We start from the raw sequence: 15,876 nt of genomic DNA, 5'->3' as shown, positions 1-15,876 counted from the left end.
CGGCGCGGAACATGCGCGCCACTTCCGGCCGGGCTCCTAACAACGGGGGAGGCTGGTAACCAGGGAGGGGGGGATGGCGGAGCGGGCGCCGGAGCCCGAGGCGGAGGCGGAGGCTGAGGCGGGCGCAGGCGGGGAGGCGGCCGCCGAGGAGGGCGCGGCGGGCCGCAAGGCGCGGGGTCGGCCGCGGCTCACGGAGTCGGACCGGGCCCGGCGGCGGCTCGAGTCCCGGAAGAAGTACGACGTGAGGCGCGTGTACCTGGGCGAGGCGCACGGGCCCTGGGTAGACCTGCGGCGCCGCAGCGGCTGGAGCGACGCCAAGCTCGCCGCCTACCTCATCTCGCTGGAGCGCGGCCAGCGTAGCGGCCGCCACGGGTGAGGGGGCCCGGCCTGAGGGTGGGCGGGAGCGAGGGAGGAGACGCCCCCATCCCCCGCTGAGCCTGGTCCCGCCCCCATTTGCCCCCAGGCCCCGCCCCTGGCACCTGTGAGCCCCGCCCGGCGCCCCGGCGGCCGGCCTGGGTCTCGGACTGCAGGTCCTGGGACGCGCCTGGCTCGCGGCCCCGCCTCCCGTCGCTCCGACTGCCCAATCCTAGGATGCGTCCAGCCTCTCGACCCGCCTCCTGGGCCCTTGGCCACGCCCCCTAGGGCTCTGGCTGCCCAATCCTGGCATGGGACCCACCTCCAAGCATTCTAACGGCCCAGTCTCTGAGGGGCTGCCCCGCCTCCCTGAAGCCTCATGGTTCCGAGGTCCCCACTGGCCCCAGGAACCTCAAAGGCCTCATCCCCTTAAACGTCCACAGTGTAGCCTGGGGCTGTGACTGAACATCCCAGGCCTCCCAGTCCTACCTGTCCTGAGGTTCCAGTGACCCACCTGGCATTGCATGGGGTCCACTCCCAGAAACCAAGGCCGCACACTCCAGAGGACCCCTTAAAATCCCTAAACCTCTTGGCTCTTGGGGAACACCTCTGCCTAGGGAGACTCTGGTGAAGAGGAAACCCCAAGTTAGCTGCTCAGGTGGAGGGCGGAGGTCTTTACAGAACCTCGGTCTTAAAAATGACCTGTAAAGAAGGAATTTTTCTCTTTCTGCCTTATAGTTTGATGTGATGATGAAATGAGTTAAATTACACCCAAATGCTTAGAACAGCACATAGTGAGCTGTCCGGATATTAGCTGTTACAATGTTTGTTTCCTATCGCAAGCATGCTGCAACAAAACCCTTGATCTGCCCTGGTTTTCACTTGTATACATTCACACGTTTCTCTCAGAGGAGATTCTGGGGATCAGGACAGAACCTGCTGAATTATACCCACTCCCTCCCCAGGGTAGCAGGCTGGCTTATATGCCCAAGAAAGAGCAGGTCAGGAAATGCTAGGAGCTTATACAACTTCAGGCCAGTGTCACAACTATTGGAGTTTCTCATTCAGTTAGTCTGGGTAGAGTTGCAGATCCTATATTTTTTCTGAAGAGCTGAAGCTGTATAGCTGGAGTTGAGAACCACTGGCCAGAGGGATCCCCTGGAGGTTCCTAATCTGAAAATGATGTTTACAGAAGCTTGTCTGACTCAGCTGGAGCTGTGTGGGCCTACAGGACTGGGGCAGGGGCACTGAGACACCCAAGGCTGTGTGTGGTGTGGCAAAACCTGGCCTCGGGGCACAACACATGAGTAATCCAGAAAATATACTCAAGGATATTTCTTCCTTTAATCTGCATGGAAATTCTGTGTGGGAGGCACTGCAGTTATCCCCACTTCACAGATAAGAAAACTGAGGCCCAGAGGGGACAAAACCTGCTTGAGATTACATAGGCAGTCAGTAGCAAAGATGAGACTTGAACTCCCGTCTGAGTGACACCAAGCCTGTCTCCACCACAAAGTGAAGTTCCCAATACCCCAGCCATGGTGAGGCTATGAATGAGTGGAAGTGGTCGTGGGTGTTTGGATTTGGGTTTGGGTGAGAATTGAGGCAACCAGTCTGGCCCCTTGGAGGGGAGGTGGGGCCATGGGAGGGTATAGAGGCTCCTGGGTTGGAACGCTGGGGCACGGATTCCTGGGCAGAGCCTGGGGAGAGGAGCCCAGAGGACCTGTCCTGGGACCAGATATGAAGTATGGAAGCTGAGACTTGTCATCAGGCTGGATAAGGGTCAGAGAGGGTGGGCGTTGGAGCTGAAAAGAGACCCTAGACCGGCTGTCAGGATATTTGTGGTAAGAGGGTGGTCCCAGCCACAGTAAGGAGACCAGAGTCCCAGGTCCTGGCTCTGTGACAATATTGAATCATAATGGTCATCACTGGGCTTTCCAGGTGGCTCAGTGGTAAAGAATTCACCTGCAATCCAGGAGACTTAGATTTAATCCCCTGGAGGAGGAAATGGCAACCCACTCCAGTATTCTTGCCTGGGAAATCCCATGGACAGAGGAGCCTGGCGGGCTAAAGTCCATGGGGTCGCAAAAGAATTGGACATGACTGAGTTATTAAACAACAATGTGATCATTATCACCATTTGCTGAGTGAATAATTACCAGGCTCTTTACAATGCCTATAATGTAATGCCGGCCCCATGAGGAAGGTACTATTATGAGCCCTACTACAGATGGGCAAACTGAGGCACGGGGAGGCAGGGTTGCTCACCCACAGTCCCAGAGCCTGCTGGTATGGTTTAGATGAGGAAGAGCAGAGAAGCAGTCTGAATCAGGTGGGCAGACCCTGAAGCATTGTGGCAGGAAGGTGGAGGGAGGCCCTGGCCAGTCCAGGAGAGATGGCTCTAAAGCCTCTCGGAACCTGTGCTGGACCGCAGCTGGGAGGCCCGCATGGGGTCAGGAATCTGCTTGGCAGATCTGGTGGCCATCCTGGTATAGGAGACCATGGGATCTCCCCTGCCTTTGGGCTCCCCCAGGCCGTGGCCCACTGGGGCACACAGTCAGTGTGGGGACCCAGGCAGGGCGGGGGAAAGCTCTGGAGGCAGGTGGACACAATGGCATGGCCTTTGGGCAGGACCCTCGTCGAGCAGGCCATTAGGGCCTGACTGTCTCCCCAGGACTCTGGTCCAGCCTCAGGGCCAGAATGTGCAGGACCTTGGATGGGGCAGTCTGAGGTCAAGTCTATGATGATGCTGTTGGGTAGCAACTGACTACAGACTCAGTGGCTTTAAAAGTACACAGATTTATGATCTCACATTTCTGCAGGTCAGGTGTCTGGCACATTGTAGCTGGATCCTCAGCTCAGGGTCTCAAGGCTGAAATCAAGGTATCAGCCCGATATGCCATTGTCGCCTAGAGGCTCACCCAGGGAGAGACCTGCTTCTAAACTTGCTCAGAGCTCTGGCAGAATCGATTTCCTCAGGGCTGTACAGCTGGGGTTCCTGCAGTCTTGCTGGGCCATTTTCAGGTCCTGGCCCCTCACAGGCCCCCTTGCTCTCTGTCTCCAGTCTCTGACTTCCGGCCCTCTTGCTCTCTGTCTCCAGTCTGTAGCTTCAGCAGTGCACTTTATTATTATCATTATATTAGCTTTACTCATTTACTTTTGGCTATGCTGGGTCTTCTTTGCTTCTAGGGCTTTTCTCTAGTTGCGGAGAGCAGGGACTACTCTCTAGTTGTGATGTGTGGGCTTCTCACTGCAGTGGCCTCTCGTTGCAGAGCAGACTCCAGAGTGCGCAGGCTCCAGTAGTTGCAGCATGTGGGCTCTTTAGGTGCGGCTCCCGGGCTCTAGAGCACAGGCTCAGTAGTTGTGGCCACAGGCTTATTTGCTCCACGGCATGTGGGATCTTCCCGGACCAGGTTTTGAACCTGTGTCTCCTGCACCAGCAGGCTGAGTCCTCACCGTTGAGCCAGCAGTGCACTTTTAAAGTCTCCCCTGACTAGGTCAGGCTCCCTGAATAAACTCCCTCTTGATAAGTCTATTCCCCAGCCTGGGGACCCTGGGCGGGCGGCCTCACGCTGAGGGCCTCAGTTTCCCACTCTGTGAGGTGGGTGATGATGGTAGACCCCATGCCAGGGCAGCAGAGCCCAAGTGAAGCCGCCATGGGCAGCAGGCCAGGGCCAGGAAGCAGAAGCTCCCATGCTGCCCCACACGAGCAGGATTAGGGTCTCACCATCATCAGTCCCCAAGGTCACTCCCCACTGCCTCCTCTCTCTGTTACAGGAAGCCTTGGGAGCAAGTCCCTAAAAAGCCAAAGCGGAAGAAAAGTAAGTGGGGCTGCAGCCAGGGTGGGGGTGGTGATGGGAGTAAGTGGCTTTGTAGCTGGTTCCCACCCTCCCTCCCTCACAGATGGATTATGAAGGGCCCACGTGTGCCAGGCACCATGCAAGATGGGGCAGACTCAGCCCTGCCCTCCCAGAGCCCACAGTCTCACGGGAAAGATGGGGAGGGTGGGGGCAGGCCAAGCAGGCCTGGGGTGGGGATGTAGGGGCACCAGGAGGCCCAGAGGAGAGGCCTGACCCAGCCTGGGGCCGGGGTGGGAGTGGGGCCAGGAAGGGTCGGAGGCAACCTGAACCAGTGCTGTGCTCAGCGGGAGTGCTCTGATTGCCCCCATCTGACCAGAAAGGCTGAGTCACTGCCCCAGGCTGCACAGCCAGAAAGTGGCCAGGCCAGACTGCAAACCCAGGTCCATGTATCTCCCAAGGGGTCTCGTCTGCTCCTCTGCTCTCCTGCCCGGTGCGTGGGAGTCAGCCGAGGAGGAGCCAGGCAGAGCAGAGGGAACTATTTGTGCCCCAGCCTACAGGACGTGTGGTGTGCCAGGCTTGAGGGGAGCCAGGTATGGGCTGTTGGAACAGAGGCTGGAGCTCCTGGTCCCAACCCCCTGACCAAGACCCCGAGCCCTGGGGCAGTGGGTCTCAGGCCACATCCAGCAGGGTGAGGGCCTGTGGTCCAGAGACATCGTCTGATGGCAGTGAGCCCCTCCTCTTCCCCTTCTCATGGTCAGAGGCAGAAGCTGAGCTAAGACCATGACTCCCAATGCCAGAGGAGATAAGGAGGCAAGTGCTGGGCGGGAGAGGTGGCTGCTGGTGGTACCCCATGATCATCACTGGGTTGGTGGCCCCAGCACCATCCCTAGCCCCCAGGACCTTTCCTAGACCCCATCTTCATTCCCCAGCCTGGAAAGTCAAGGGCACACCTTCCTCCCCGTTGGCTGCAGGACTAGGATCATCGCAGGAATCTTAGGTACCATTACCTGTCCTGGGCCCTATGAATGTCGTCACTCCCTGCCCCCAGCAGCCCTCAGGAAGTGGGGACCATTATCCTCCCCCGGCCCGGAAGGGGAAACTGAGGTTCAGAGAAGCTGAGTCGCTTACTGGGAAATGGCAGAGCTGGGATTTTAGCCCAGGCAGTCTGGCTCCAAGGGCGAGGGGCAGGGCAGGTGTCTGGAGGAGGAGGGCAGAGCCCTTGCAGAGGCCCTAAAGCCGGACCATACTTCTGTAGGTGAGGATCTGGGAGGAGGCCCTGAGCCTAGAGTGGAGTGATCAGGGGAGCAGTGGGAAGAGGTGATGGCGAGAGGTGACGGGGCAGGACACTCAGGGCTTGGGAACCCTCGGGGAGGACTTTGGCTTTTTCCCCCAGTGAGATGGGAGCCCCGGTAAATTCTGAGCAGAGAAGGGTGGTGACTTGCCCCAAGTGTTCAGAGGCACCTTCTGTCGGCCGTGGTGGGTAGGGGCAGAGGTGAAAGCTGGGAGACCAGGGTGCAGCGACTGAGCTGGGCAGGCAGGAGACGCTGAGTTGATGAGGACGATCCTAACTAACTATAACTAGCAGCTGACGGGTGCTGCGCACCTGCCAGGCACCAGACTTTGTCGTGTATAAGACTCGACCCCAGCAATGAGGACAGTCCCTGGCCAGCCTCTGTTGTCTCCAGGGCAGGTCTCACGTTTCTGAGCCTCAGTTTCCTCATCTGTATGCTGGGGACAGGCCTCGAGAGGACTCAGGAGGGTGTCTTAACCTCCAGGGAGCCATAAGGCCGAGGATGGTTCTAGGGGCCCCGCTGCTGGGCGGGGTTGGGGGGCAAGCACTGCCCCTCACGCTGCCCTGGGCCTGTGTGCGCAGGGCGGCGACGCAACGTGAACTGCCTGAAGAACGTGGTGATCTGGTACGAGGACCACAAGCACCGCTGCCCCTATGAGCCACACCTGGCTGAGCTGGACCCCACCTTTGGCCTGTACACCACGGCTGTGTGGCAATGTGAAGCCGGGCACCGCTACTTCCAAGACCTGCACTCCCCGCTGAAGCCGCTCAGCGACTCGGACCCCGAGAGTGATAAAGGTGGGTCTGCTGGGGGAGCAGGGAGGGCGCACCATGGCCTGCGGGGTCTGGGGCCCTGCCAGCATCAGGCCAGAATCACAGACCTCACAGCAAGTAACACAGCCCTGGAGCTGGGTGACCTTGCCGTCCTTGAATCCTTATAGAGCCCGAGAGCTGGTCCCCATTTTGCGAAGGGACCACCAGGGCGTGGCGCAGTGTGCCCGAGATCAGAGGCAGGTGGGGCTGGGATCCAGGAACCCAGCACAGCGGCTGGAAGGACTGGCAGGTGCTGGGCCTCCCCTGGCCTCTTTGATCTCCTTTACTTCCTCCGACTCTTTCTCAGGAACCTCATCCTCTTGCCCTCCCTTCAGCCTGTTCTCCTTCTCCCTGTGCCCCATTCTTTGCTCTTGACCTTTCTCTGGTTCCCACTTCCCCCTCCTATCTTTCTGTATTTCATCCTCACTCTCTTTGCCCCCCACATCATCTCCTGCCTTTTTCCTCTTCCCCCCACTGTCTCTCCTCCATCTCACTCCCATTTTCATCCCTTTATCCCTCCCCCACACCACTGGCCCCGCCCGCTCATCTCTCACTGCCCCAGCCCTTCACCTGCCATCCCACATCGCGCGTGCATACACACACACATGTGAGCCAGCGGCCTGCTCAGGACTAGGAGGGCCCTGTTGGCTCTGGTTGGGGAGCAGAGGAGACGTGGGTGGTGAGGGGCTGCCCACCTGCCTCAGGGGCTTGGCACCAGAAGGAACCTGGGGCCCACTGCCAGGCGCCCTGCTGGAGCTGAGGGTGGGGTCAGCCACCAGGGCTGGCAGGCATCTCTGAGCAGGTGGCGTCCCAGCTGGCCGAGGGGAAGCCGTGGGCAAGAGGTGTTCCGGGTGGGCACCCCGGCCAACGGCTGTCCCATGGTGTGTCAGCCAGGCTCCCAGAGAGCAGCCAACCCCTTGGCCATCTTGTCCTCCCAATGCCAGGCCCTGCTCTGAACCACCCTGGACCCTCCCACTGCCCTGTCATTAGCAGTTGAGGAAACCAAGGCTCCTGGGAGTCACGTGACTGGCCCATCTGGCTCTGTGTCTGGCTAGGTTGAGAGTGGTACCCAGAAGGGTCCCTTGACAGCCCAGCCCAGCTGTGAAACCAGTGGCTTCTGGGTCTAGGCTCTCAGGAATGAATGCTGGAAGCAATTGGCCAGGTCTGTTGTGAGCACTGGCCGGCGGGGAGAGGGAGGGAGTGGCTGAGTCCCTGTGCCAGCCCTGGCCCCTCAATAGCACCCTTACCAGCTCTCTGCCAAGGGCGGACCTCCCACCAGGACCACGGGATGCTGGTGGGTGCATGGCCAATTCTGTCATTAGTGTCATTATTAACGGCAAGAAGTCTAGTGTCCGCTTAACAGCTGGACATTGTCATTGGGGATCCAGGCACATGCCCTGGCCAGGCCCCAACTCTCTAGGAAGCTACCCCCACTCCAGGGTGGAGCCACAGGGCTCAGTCCACCCTAAAGATTACAGAGTGTTAGAAGGAGGGGCAATCAGGACTTCCCTGGTGGTCCAGCAGCTAAGACTTCCCTTACTCCCAATGCTGGGGACCTGGATTCGATTGCTGGTCAGGGAACTAGCTCCTACATGCTGCAACTAAAGATCCTGCATGCTGCAACTAAGACCTAGTGCAGCCAAATAAATATTTACTAAAAAAAAAGAGGGGCAATCCCCCCCACCCTACCTCTGCTGCTGCCTAGGGATGAGTCAAGGATGGGTGGGGGAATATTATTATTCTATAATAACTATGATGGGGAACACTGATGAGGTACTTACCATAAGCCCTACTGTCCTATTTACTCATTTAAATACCCCCCCAAACCCCCTGGGTAGGTGCCAAGTTAGCCCCAGGCCCAGAGAGGTTAGCAGGCACCCCCACTTTACACAGGTGGAGGAGTGGGCACTGGGATCCCCCTCCAGAGCCTGTATTCTCCACGTGACCCTCTGGGAGCATAGATGTGATATGTAGTACCCAGCCAGTATACCCCAGCTTTGTCTCGAGTGAGTAACTGAAGGGACAGTCATTCATTTGTCCAGTCCCCAATTTCTTCCTGCGTGTGGACGTTAGTACCAAATGCCTGGGTAAGATGCCTGGCCCCCTTGGCCTTCATCAAGCTTTGGTCTTGGGTTCCCTCATTCCTACAACTTGCCTGGAGAATCCCAGAGAAGGGGGAGCCTGGTGGGCTGCCATCTATGGGGTCGCACAGAGTCGGACACGACTGAAGCGACTTAGCAGCAGCAGCAGCATTCTTACAAACCTGAGCTCAACGTGGACCAATCAGCTGGTACCCTGTGCACAGGGATCTCCCCATCTTTGTGGAGTTTACCATCTAGAGAAGCAGACAGTAAACAAGATAAACAAGTAAAACCTAGAGTGCAGTGGAAGGTGGCAAGTCTTGGGGGAAAAACAGGAGAGAAAAGGGTGCAATCTGAGACAAAGTGGTCTGAGGCATCCCTAAAGAAATACCTCTTGAGGAAGGTTGTGATGGAGGTGAGGGAGGAGCCCACGCAGGCATCTGCAGAAAGAGGATTTGGCAGAGCGAGTGGCCAGTGCAAAGGTCCTGAGGCAGAAACCTGCCTAGCATCCCCAGGTATGGAAGGGAGGTCAGTGGGACTGGAGAGGAGGTGACGGGGGCAGATTGCAGGCTGTGTGGCCATGGAAGAGTTTGGCTGCTATGCCAAGTCAGTTGGGAAGGGCATTAACTGAGGTAAGGCCAGAGGCTGACACAAATGCACCCTACCTCCTGTGACCTGACACAGCTCACTTCCACTCTTGTTCCACTGGGACTCAGCTGTATCGCCACACCTAACAGCAAAGGCTGCTGGGACATGTAGTCCACCAGGTGTCAGGAGGAAGAGATGGGGTGGGGGGGCTCAGTGGGGGGTGTTGTTCAGTGAACAGCTGGCCTGTCTCTTCCACAGGAAGCAATGAGCAGATTCTTAGAAACGGAGGTGACCTAAGCAGGTGTTCACAGCCTCCCTCTGACCCTTGAAGACAAGACAGACTTGGTGCGGGACAAGGATGGGAGCAGGGGCACCCAGGAGAAAGAAGTGCATGTTCTGGGCTGGTGGGACTCTGCCCAGGATTTGCGGGGTGGGGGTAGGAGAAGCTGCCTGCCTGGGAATGTATTTTGGAAGCAGGGCCAACAGGTTTTGCTGACAGATTGGAAGTGGGTGTGAAAAGGAGAAGTCAAGGAGAGCCCCAGGACTTTGGCCTGAGCAACCGGACGGGCACAGCTGCCACTGGCTTAGATAGGGAGATCTTTGAGCCTTTCTCTGAGGGGAGATTCAAACCAGAGTCTGAGACGCCCATAAGACCCCCCCCACACCAGAGAGCAGTGGAGGATGCAGTGAGGTGTGACAGTCTGCACCTCCACGGGAGGTTCAGGTGAGAACTGTCCACCAGAGGCACCAGGCTATGGGGAGAGATGGCACTATAATAAAAATAGATGCAGGCAGACCTAGACGACATTGCAGACTTGATTCCAGACTCAATAAAGCAAATATCGAAATAAAGGGAGACCCATGAGCTTTTTGGTTTCCCAGTGCATGTAAAAGTTATGTTTACACTAAACTGTGATCTGTTAAGTGTGCAGTAGCATTGCAGGGGAAAAGAAAGGTACATTCCTTAATTTAAACATACTGTATTGCTGGGGAATTCCCTGGCAGTCCAGTGGTTAGGACTCTGATCCCACTGCAGAGGGCATGAGGTTGATCCTTGGTTGAGGAATTAAGATCCCGCATACTGCACACCTGGGGAACAGTCCAATGAAATGACTCAGGGAGGAGTCCCTAGATAGCTTTAGGATGGGAGCCGGTCACCGGTGGCAGCTCTCAGCCCCACCCCCAGCCCCCAGAAGTAGATGGGGGCTGGAGAAAGTGAAATTCACTCAGTCGTGTCCAACTCTTTGTGACCCCAGGGACTGTAGCCCGCCAGGCTCCTCCGTCCATGGGATTCTTCAGGCAAGAATACTGGAGTGGGTAGCCATTTCCTTATAAAAACTTTTGGGAATTCCCTGGCGATGCAGTGGGTTGAGACTCTGTGCTTCTACTGCAGGGGTCGCAAGTTCCATCCCTGGTCAGGGAACTAAGATCCCGCACGTCTTACAGCACGGCCAATAAATAAATACATAAAATTTTAAAAACTCTTTTAAACAGTGAGGTTCTGAGAGTTTCCAGGTTGGTGGACATGTTGAGGTGCTTGGAGACTGGTGTGTCTGTAGAGAGCCTGGCAGCTCCATGACAGGGCCCCCCCCACACACACACACAATTACCTTGCCCTGCGTTTTTCTTCCATCCGGGAAATGCTGAGATATATCCTGTATAATAAAACTGTCATCAGAAGCAGATCACTTTCTTGAGTTCTGTGAGTTTTTCTAGCAAATTATTGAAACTGAGCAGAGGGCGGCCGGAACCTCCACTTTATAGCCGCAAGTATGGGTGATCCAGGACTTGTGACTGGTATCTGAAGTGAGGGCAGTCTTGTGGGACTGAGCTCTTTAACGTGCGGGGTCAGACACGGTCTCCAGACAGATGGTGTCAGAACTGAATCCAATTGTTGGACGCCTGGCTGGTGTCCAGGAGGAGGGCGGTGTTTAACGCGGCCAGCCCGACCAGTATGCTGGGGTGAGTGGAGAACTGAGGAGAAGCCCCAGCGAGAGCTTGCCAGGCCCATAAGAACAGAAAAGGCTGAGAAGGAGCCACTAGGGAGGAACCAGGAAGCCCGAGTGTGGGTCTAGGGGCTGAGGCAGGGGAGTATCCCAAAGTGCAGGGGCAGCAGTGGAGGATATGGGACTGAGCTGACCACTCTTACAGGAGAGTCGCAGTGCCCAATCCCTGGGGCAGGGGGAGCTTCAACAAATACCAGCTGCTGCTGTTGTACACTGTTGTAACCATCCCTTCTCCTCTGTCACCACAGTGGGCAATGGCCTGGTGGCCGGCAGCTCCGACTCGTCCAGTTCCGGGTCTGCCTCTGACTCCGAGGAGCCCCCTGAGGGCCAGCCAACCAAGGCGACAGTAGCCACGGCGGCAGTCACTCCCACCAGCCCGGCAGGCAGCAGTGGGCTCATCACACAGGAGGGCGTGCACATCCCCTTCGACGTCCATCACGTGGAGAGCCTGGCCGAGCAGGGCACCCCACTATGCCCCAACCCGGCCAGCAATGGGCCAGAGGCCCTGGAGACAGTGGTGTGCGTGCCCGTGCCCGTACAAGTGGGCCCGGGCCCCGGCACCCTCTTTGAGAACGTGCCCCAGGAGGCACTGGGCGAGGTGGTGGCCAGCTGTCCCATGCCAGGCATGGTGCCCGGGTCACAGGTGATCATCATCGCCGGCCCCGGCTACGACGCCCTCACGGCCGAGGGCATCCACCTCAATGTGGCAGCCGGCAGCAGTGCCCCCGGAGGGGGCCTGGGCAATGAGGTGCCCTGTGCCATGATGGAGGGCGTGGCTGCCTACACGCAGACAGAGCCGGAGGGCGGCCCACCCAGTACCACAGACCCTGCTGCCATGACAGGCATTGAGACCAAGAAAGGTCTGGGGGGGCCATGCCAGCCTGGGGGCTGGAAGGGGGGTGCACACTGGGACCTGGCGAGGGGAGGGCAAGGAGTGGCCCCAGAACAAGCTCCTCAACAGCCTTAGTCCCCGCAGGCACTCACTCTGTGTCCACCCCCGTAGAGAAGGAGGACCTGTACATACTCAAGAAGGAGGAGAAGGAGGAGCTGGTGGCCCCCGAGATGGCCGAGCTGGCTGCGACAGTGCCTGAGAGCGCCGAGCCTGAGGCCGAGGCTGACGGGGAGGAGCTAGAGGGCAGCGACATGTCCGCCATCATCTACGAGATCCCCAAGGAGCCCGAGAAGTGGGTGCCAGGGCGGGCGGGGCAGGGACTAGGAGCAGCTCCTGGCGCAGGAGCTCTGATGCCACAGGCCTCTTTCCCTCTAGAAGGCGGCGGAGCAAGCGGTCGCGGGTGATGGATGCCGATGGCCTGCTGGAGATGTTCCACTGCCCCTACGAGGGCTGCAGCCAGGTCTACGTGGCCCTTAGCAGCTTCCAGGTGAGCCCACCACCCAGGTAGGCCAGGCGGGGCTGCCTGTGCAATGCGTCTGGGCACTGTGGCTCATGGGGGCGAGGCCTCCAGGTACCACTGGCCTGTCTCCCATGCACCCACCCAGCCCCAGCTGATCTCAGCCTCTCCACAGAGAGGCAAGCATCACCTCTGTGCCTTCCCCTCCTGTTCTCCAGCCCCACCCATCCTGCCTCCTTCTGCCAGCCACTGCCTCTCTCTGCTCACCCTATATCCTGCCTGGTCCCAGGGGCTCCCCCCACACTCCCCCTCTTCTAGCACCTGAACTCTCCCCGCCTCTGCCCAGGCCACCCTATCAGCTCAGGATGCCTTCTCTCCAAGCTTAACTCTGGATGTCCCTCTGCCAGGAAGCCCACCCTACTCCCCTCCTCGCCCCCATCACTCACTGCACTACCAGGACATACCTGCAGTGTGCCCTCTGGGATCTGGAAAGGGTGCCCTGAGAGCAGAGACGGTCCCATCACAACCCCACTCCTGAGGCAGGACATGGCTCCAAGAGAACTTTGAATTTGCCAAGTCATGTTTTCATTAAGCACATATTGAACCCCGTCTGTGTGCCAGGCCTGGTGCTGCATGCTGGAGCAGTTGTGCCTGTGAGTTAAAGAATGAAAGAACAAAGGAATGAATGACTTGGGGGCTGCCTGCTGCAGGCTCTGGGGGCAGCTCAACAGCACAGAAAGAGTTACTGTGGGGCTGACAGCCCTGGACTCCAGTCCTAGCCCTGTCACTGCCCTCCTGTAAGACAGGACCAAACCACTAAGCCTCCAGAGCCTCAGTTTCCCCATCCACAAGCTGGGCTAGTGGCAGCCCCTTCCCATGGTTCTGACATGGTTCTGATGAGGCTGACCCATGCCCCAGCCCAGAGCCTGGCTGGAGCAGATGCCCAGTTAAGCTGCTCTTTGATCCCAGTTGTGCCCCTGGGCCCCAGCTTGGATGTGGGAGTCCGTCCCAAGGGCAAGGGCAAGCCCCAGCCGGCCGCCATCTGTCCCCACCCTGCAGAGCTCCAGAGGTGGGCCTGTGACACCCACTCCTGCCCCTCTCACCCCTAGAACCACGTCAACCTCGTGCATCGGAAAGGGAAGACCAAAGTGTGCCCTCATCCTGGCTGCGGCAAGAAGTTCTATTTATCCAACCACCTGCGGCGGCACATGATCATTCACTCAGGTCAGGCCCAGGACTGGGCTGGCAGCTTGAGCTGCAGGCAGGGGGCCCTGGGCCTGGAAGCCAGGGCTGGGAGCAGGGTGAAACCTGGGCCTGGGACTGCCTCTCTCAGAGCCTCCTCGATGTCCACCACAAGGGCTGGTGTGAGACGGTGGAAGTAAAGCATTTCACTGGGCACATCCCCAGTGGTCAGTAAGCTGGAGCTGCATGGTCACAAGGAAACCTGCTATTATTATAAGTCATGTGTACCTGGGCAGGGGCCGGCTGTCTCTTCCCTAGCTTGGCCCCTGGGCTCCCCACTTCGCAAGCAATTCTCATGTGAGAGCTGTTTCAGGACTGAGCAGGGACACTGAACCACCCCAGGATAGGGAAGTGGACTTGAGACAGGATTTCTGTTCCCTCTGCCTCAAGCACCTCCCTGACCCAGGTCATAGCATATAGGTCCCATGGGGAACGCTGGTGCCTCCCCACGTGCCCAGCGGGAGGGCACGGCTTCAGATTTTTCAAGAAGCTGGAACTTTGAATTTTTATGTGAAATCGCCCCAATAGGTGAAATATTCGGGTCAAACTCAGGCCCACTCTGGCTTGGCAGTTTGCGTACTGTGCCCCTCAGGGATCCGAGTTCAGATTCCTGCTCTGCTCAGTTGCCTTCCTAGGCAGCCTCTGAGCCTCCTGCGAAGATGTAGCTGCGCTTCATTTTAGCTGCTTTAGTTATCACAGTCTTCTTCAGGTGTCCGTGAATTCACCTGCGAAACCTGCGGCAAGTCCTTTAAGAGGAAGAACCACCTGGAGGTACACCGGCGCACGCACACGGGCGAGACGCCTCTGCAGTGAGTGATGGGCTTCCGGCGAGGGGCTGGGAGGAAGGGCATCAGGGCCTGGACCCGCCCAGGGCAGTGCCTAGGCGGCCCCCAGCGTTGCCTCTGGGGTGTCCAGAGTATGCGCGTCCCCAGGTGGCACTAGCCCTTTCTGGGCCGGCCCCGCCCTAGTGGTTGGGCCGCGTGCCAAGGCGAGGCAGCCCCTCCCCGGTGCTGCTCTTCGGCCCCGCCCACTCTGACCTCCCTCCCCCCCCCCCGTGCCTCCTGCTGGCTCTCCCCCAGGTGCGAGATCTGTGGCTACCAGTGCCGACAGCGCGCATCGCTCAACTGGCACATGAAGAAGCACACGGCCGAGGTGCAGTACAACTTCACGTGCGAGCGTTGTGGGAAGCGCTTCGAGAAGCTGGACAGCGTCAAGTTCCACACGCTCAAAAGCCACCCAGACCACAAGCCCACCTGATCCGCCTGGACCACTCAACGCCCCTATTTATTCGTCCAATTGGACACCATGCCCGGGCCTATCAGGGCCGTGACATCCGCGGGGGGCCGCCCGGACGGCGGGCCGGAAGGAGGCGCCCCTGCTCCGCTCTAGGGCTGGGCCCCCGGGGCAGGTCCCCCACCCCCGCCCGATTTCTGGAGCTGGCCCCTAGGGTTGCACTGCTGGAACTGTGTCAAGAGAGAAGAGCGAGATTAAAGAGCAAGAAAGGAGATGTTCTTCCCTAGGCTTGATTATTGGGGGAAGGCAGGCGGGCCCCTCTCTGTCTCCAGCCTGGTCCTTTCCTGAGCAAGGCGGAAGCGGACAGCACCCTTTCCTGTCAACCTCTGCTCTGCCTCGGCTACCTGGGCCTGGCAGGCCTGTCCACTCCCTCCTCTGACAAGGTCAGGGATGGAATGTTGGGGCCCTGGAGGCTATTGAACATCTCTCAGGGCTCGGGATCTGACTCCCTCTCTTAATTCCATCAGAGAACACTCATTCTCACTCGGACAGCTCAGGGACTAGTTGGGGAGATGTTCAGTAAACCCCTAAGTTAAACATCAACAGCTGTGACAAGCGCCGCGCAGAAAGTAGAGTGATAATTAAGTTCCTGGGGCTGCTGTTTAGGTTGGTGGTCGGGGGCAGTGGGGGGAGGGGGGCTCTCTAGGGAAATGGCATTTGAGCACAGACCAGAATGATAAAGTTTCCATCCCTGAAGGAAGCCGGAGGAGGCAAATGCCCAGCCGAAAGAACAGCCAGTGCCAAAGCCCTGAGTTAGAATTGGGCTCGGCGTGTTCCTGGAACAGGAAACCGCGGAGGGTGGGGAGGGATTTGGCAGCGGCAGGGAGGCTGCCTTGGCCCCATTTCCCAGAGGAGGATGCTGAGGCGGCCGCCTCCTCAATGCGGGACTTCAGGGAGAGGGATGGGGAGAGATTCCAGGCCCCGAGGCCGCCAGGTGGCGCGCAAGCCGCGTGGGCCCTGGTGGCCGCAGCCACGTGACTCCGGGGACCGCAGCCGCGAACCGGGGCACGTGCCCGGGGGAGCCCTGTGGCGCCACGCGCAGATTGGCCCCGCCGGTTC

At 58.6% G+C, this 15,876-nt stretch overlaps 2 protein-coding genes across 6 annotated transcripts in view; one reads left to right on the top strand and one right to left on the bottom strand.

Moving 5' to 3' along the window:
* CNN1 (calponin 1) overlaps positions 1–625 on the bottom strand; it is a 29,705-nt gene extending 29,080 nt beyond the window's left edge. The window contains exon 1 of the mRNA XM_081498521.1: positions 480–625. The gene's annotated coding sequence lies outside the window, so the exon portion shown is untranslated. The remainder of the gene's footprint in view (positions 1–479) is intronic.
* On the top strand, positions 21–15,026 carry ZNF653 (zinc finger protein 653). Of its 5 annotated transcripts, none has more exons than XM_081498498.1 (11): positions 21–372; positions 4,132–4,175; positions 4,705–4,744; positions 5,126–5,151; positions 6,028–6,243; positions 11,182–11,793; positions 11,937–12,117; positions 12,201–12,312; positions 13,392–13,506; positions 14,234–14,333; positions 14,604–15,026. In XM_081498498.1, exons 1-11 carry the CDS (start codon positions 74–76, stop codon positions 14,779–14,781), a joined length of 1,923 nt encoding a protein of 640 aa, XP_081354624.1. In that variant the 5' UTR covers positions 21–73; the 3' UTR covers positions 14,782–15,026. The 5 variants fall into 5 exon arrangements, with proteins under 5 accessions (XP_081354624.1, XP_081354623.1, XP_081354627.1 ...); XM_081498497.1 differs by having other exon boundaries at positions 5,084–5,151; XM_081498501.1 differs by having other exon boundaries at positions 4,705–4,964; positions 5,084–5,151.
* The last annotated feature ends 850 nt before the right edge of the window (positions 15,027–15,876 follow it).

This window comes from Giraffa tippelskirchi, chromosome 6 (genome assembly GCF_054371585.1).
Source record: "Giraffa tippelskirchi isolate mGirTip1 chromosome 6, T2T-mGirTip1v1.2.pri, whole genome shotgun sequence".
Classification (NCBI taxonomy): domain Eukaryota; kingdom Metazoa; phylum Chordata; class Mammalia; order Artiodactyla; family Giraffidae; genus Giraffa; species Giraffa tippelskirchi.
Note: the sequence above shows the minus strand (reverse complement) of the source record. Positions and strands in the feature narration are given on the sequence as shown.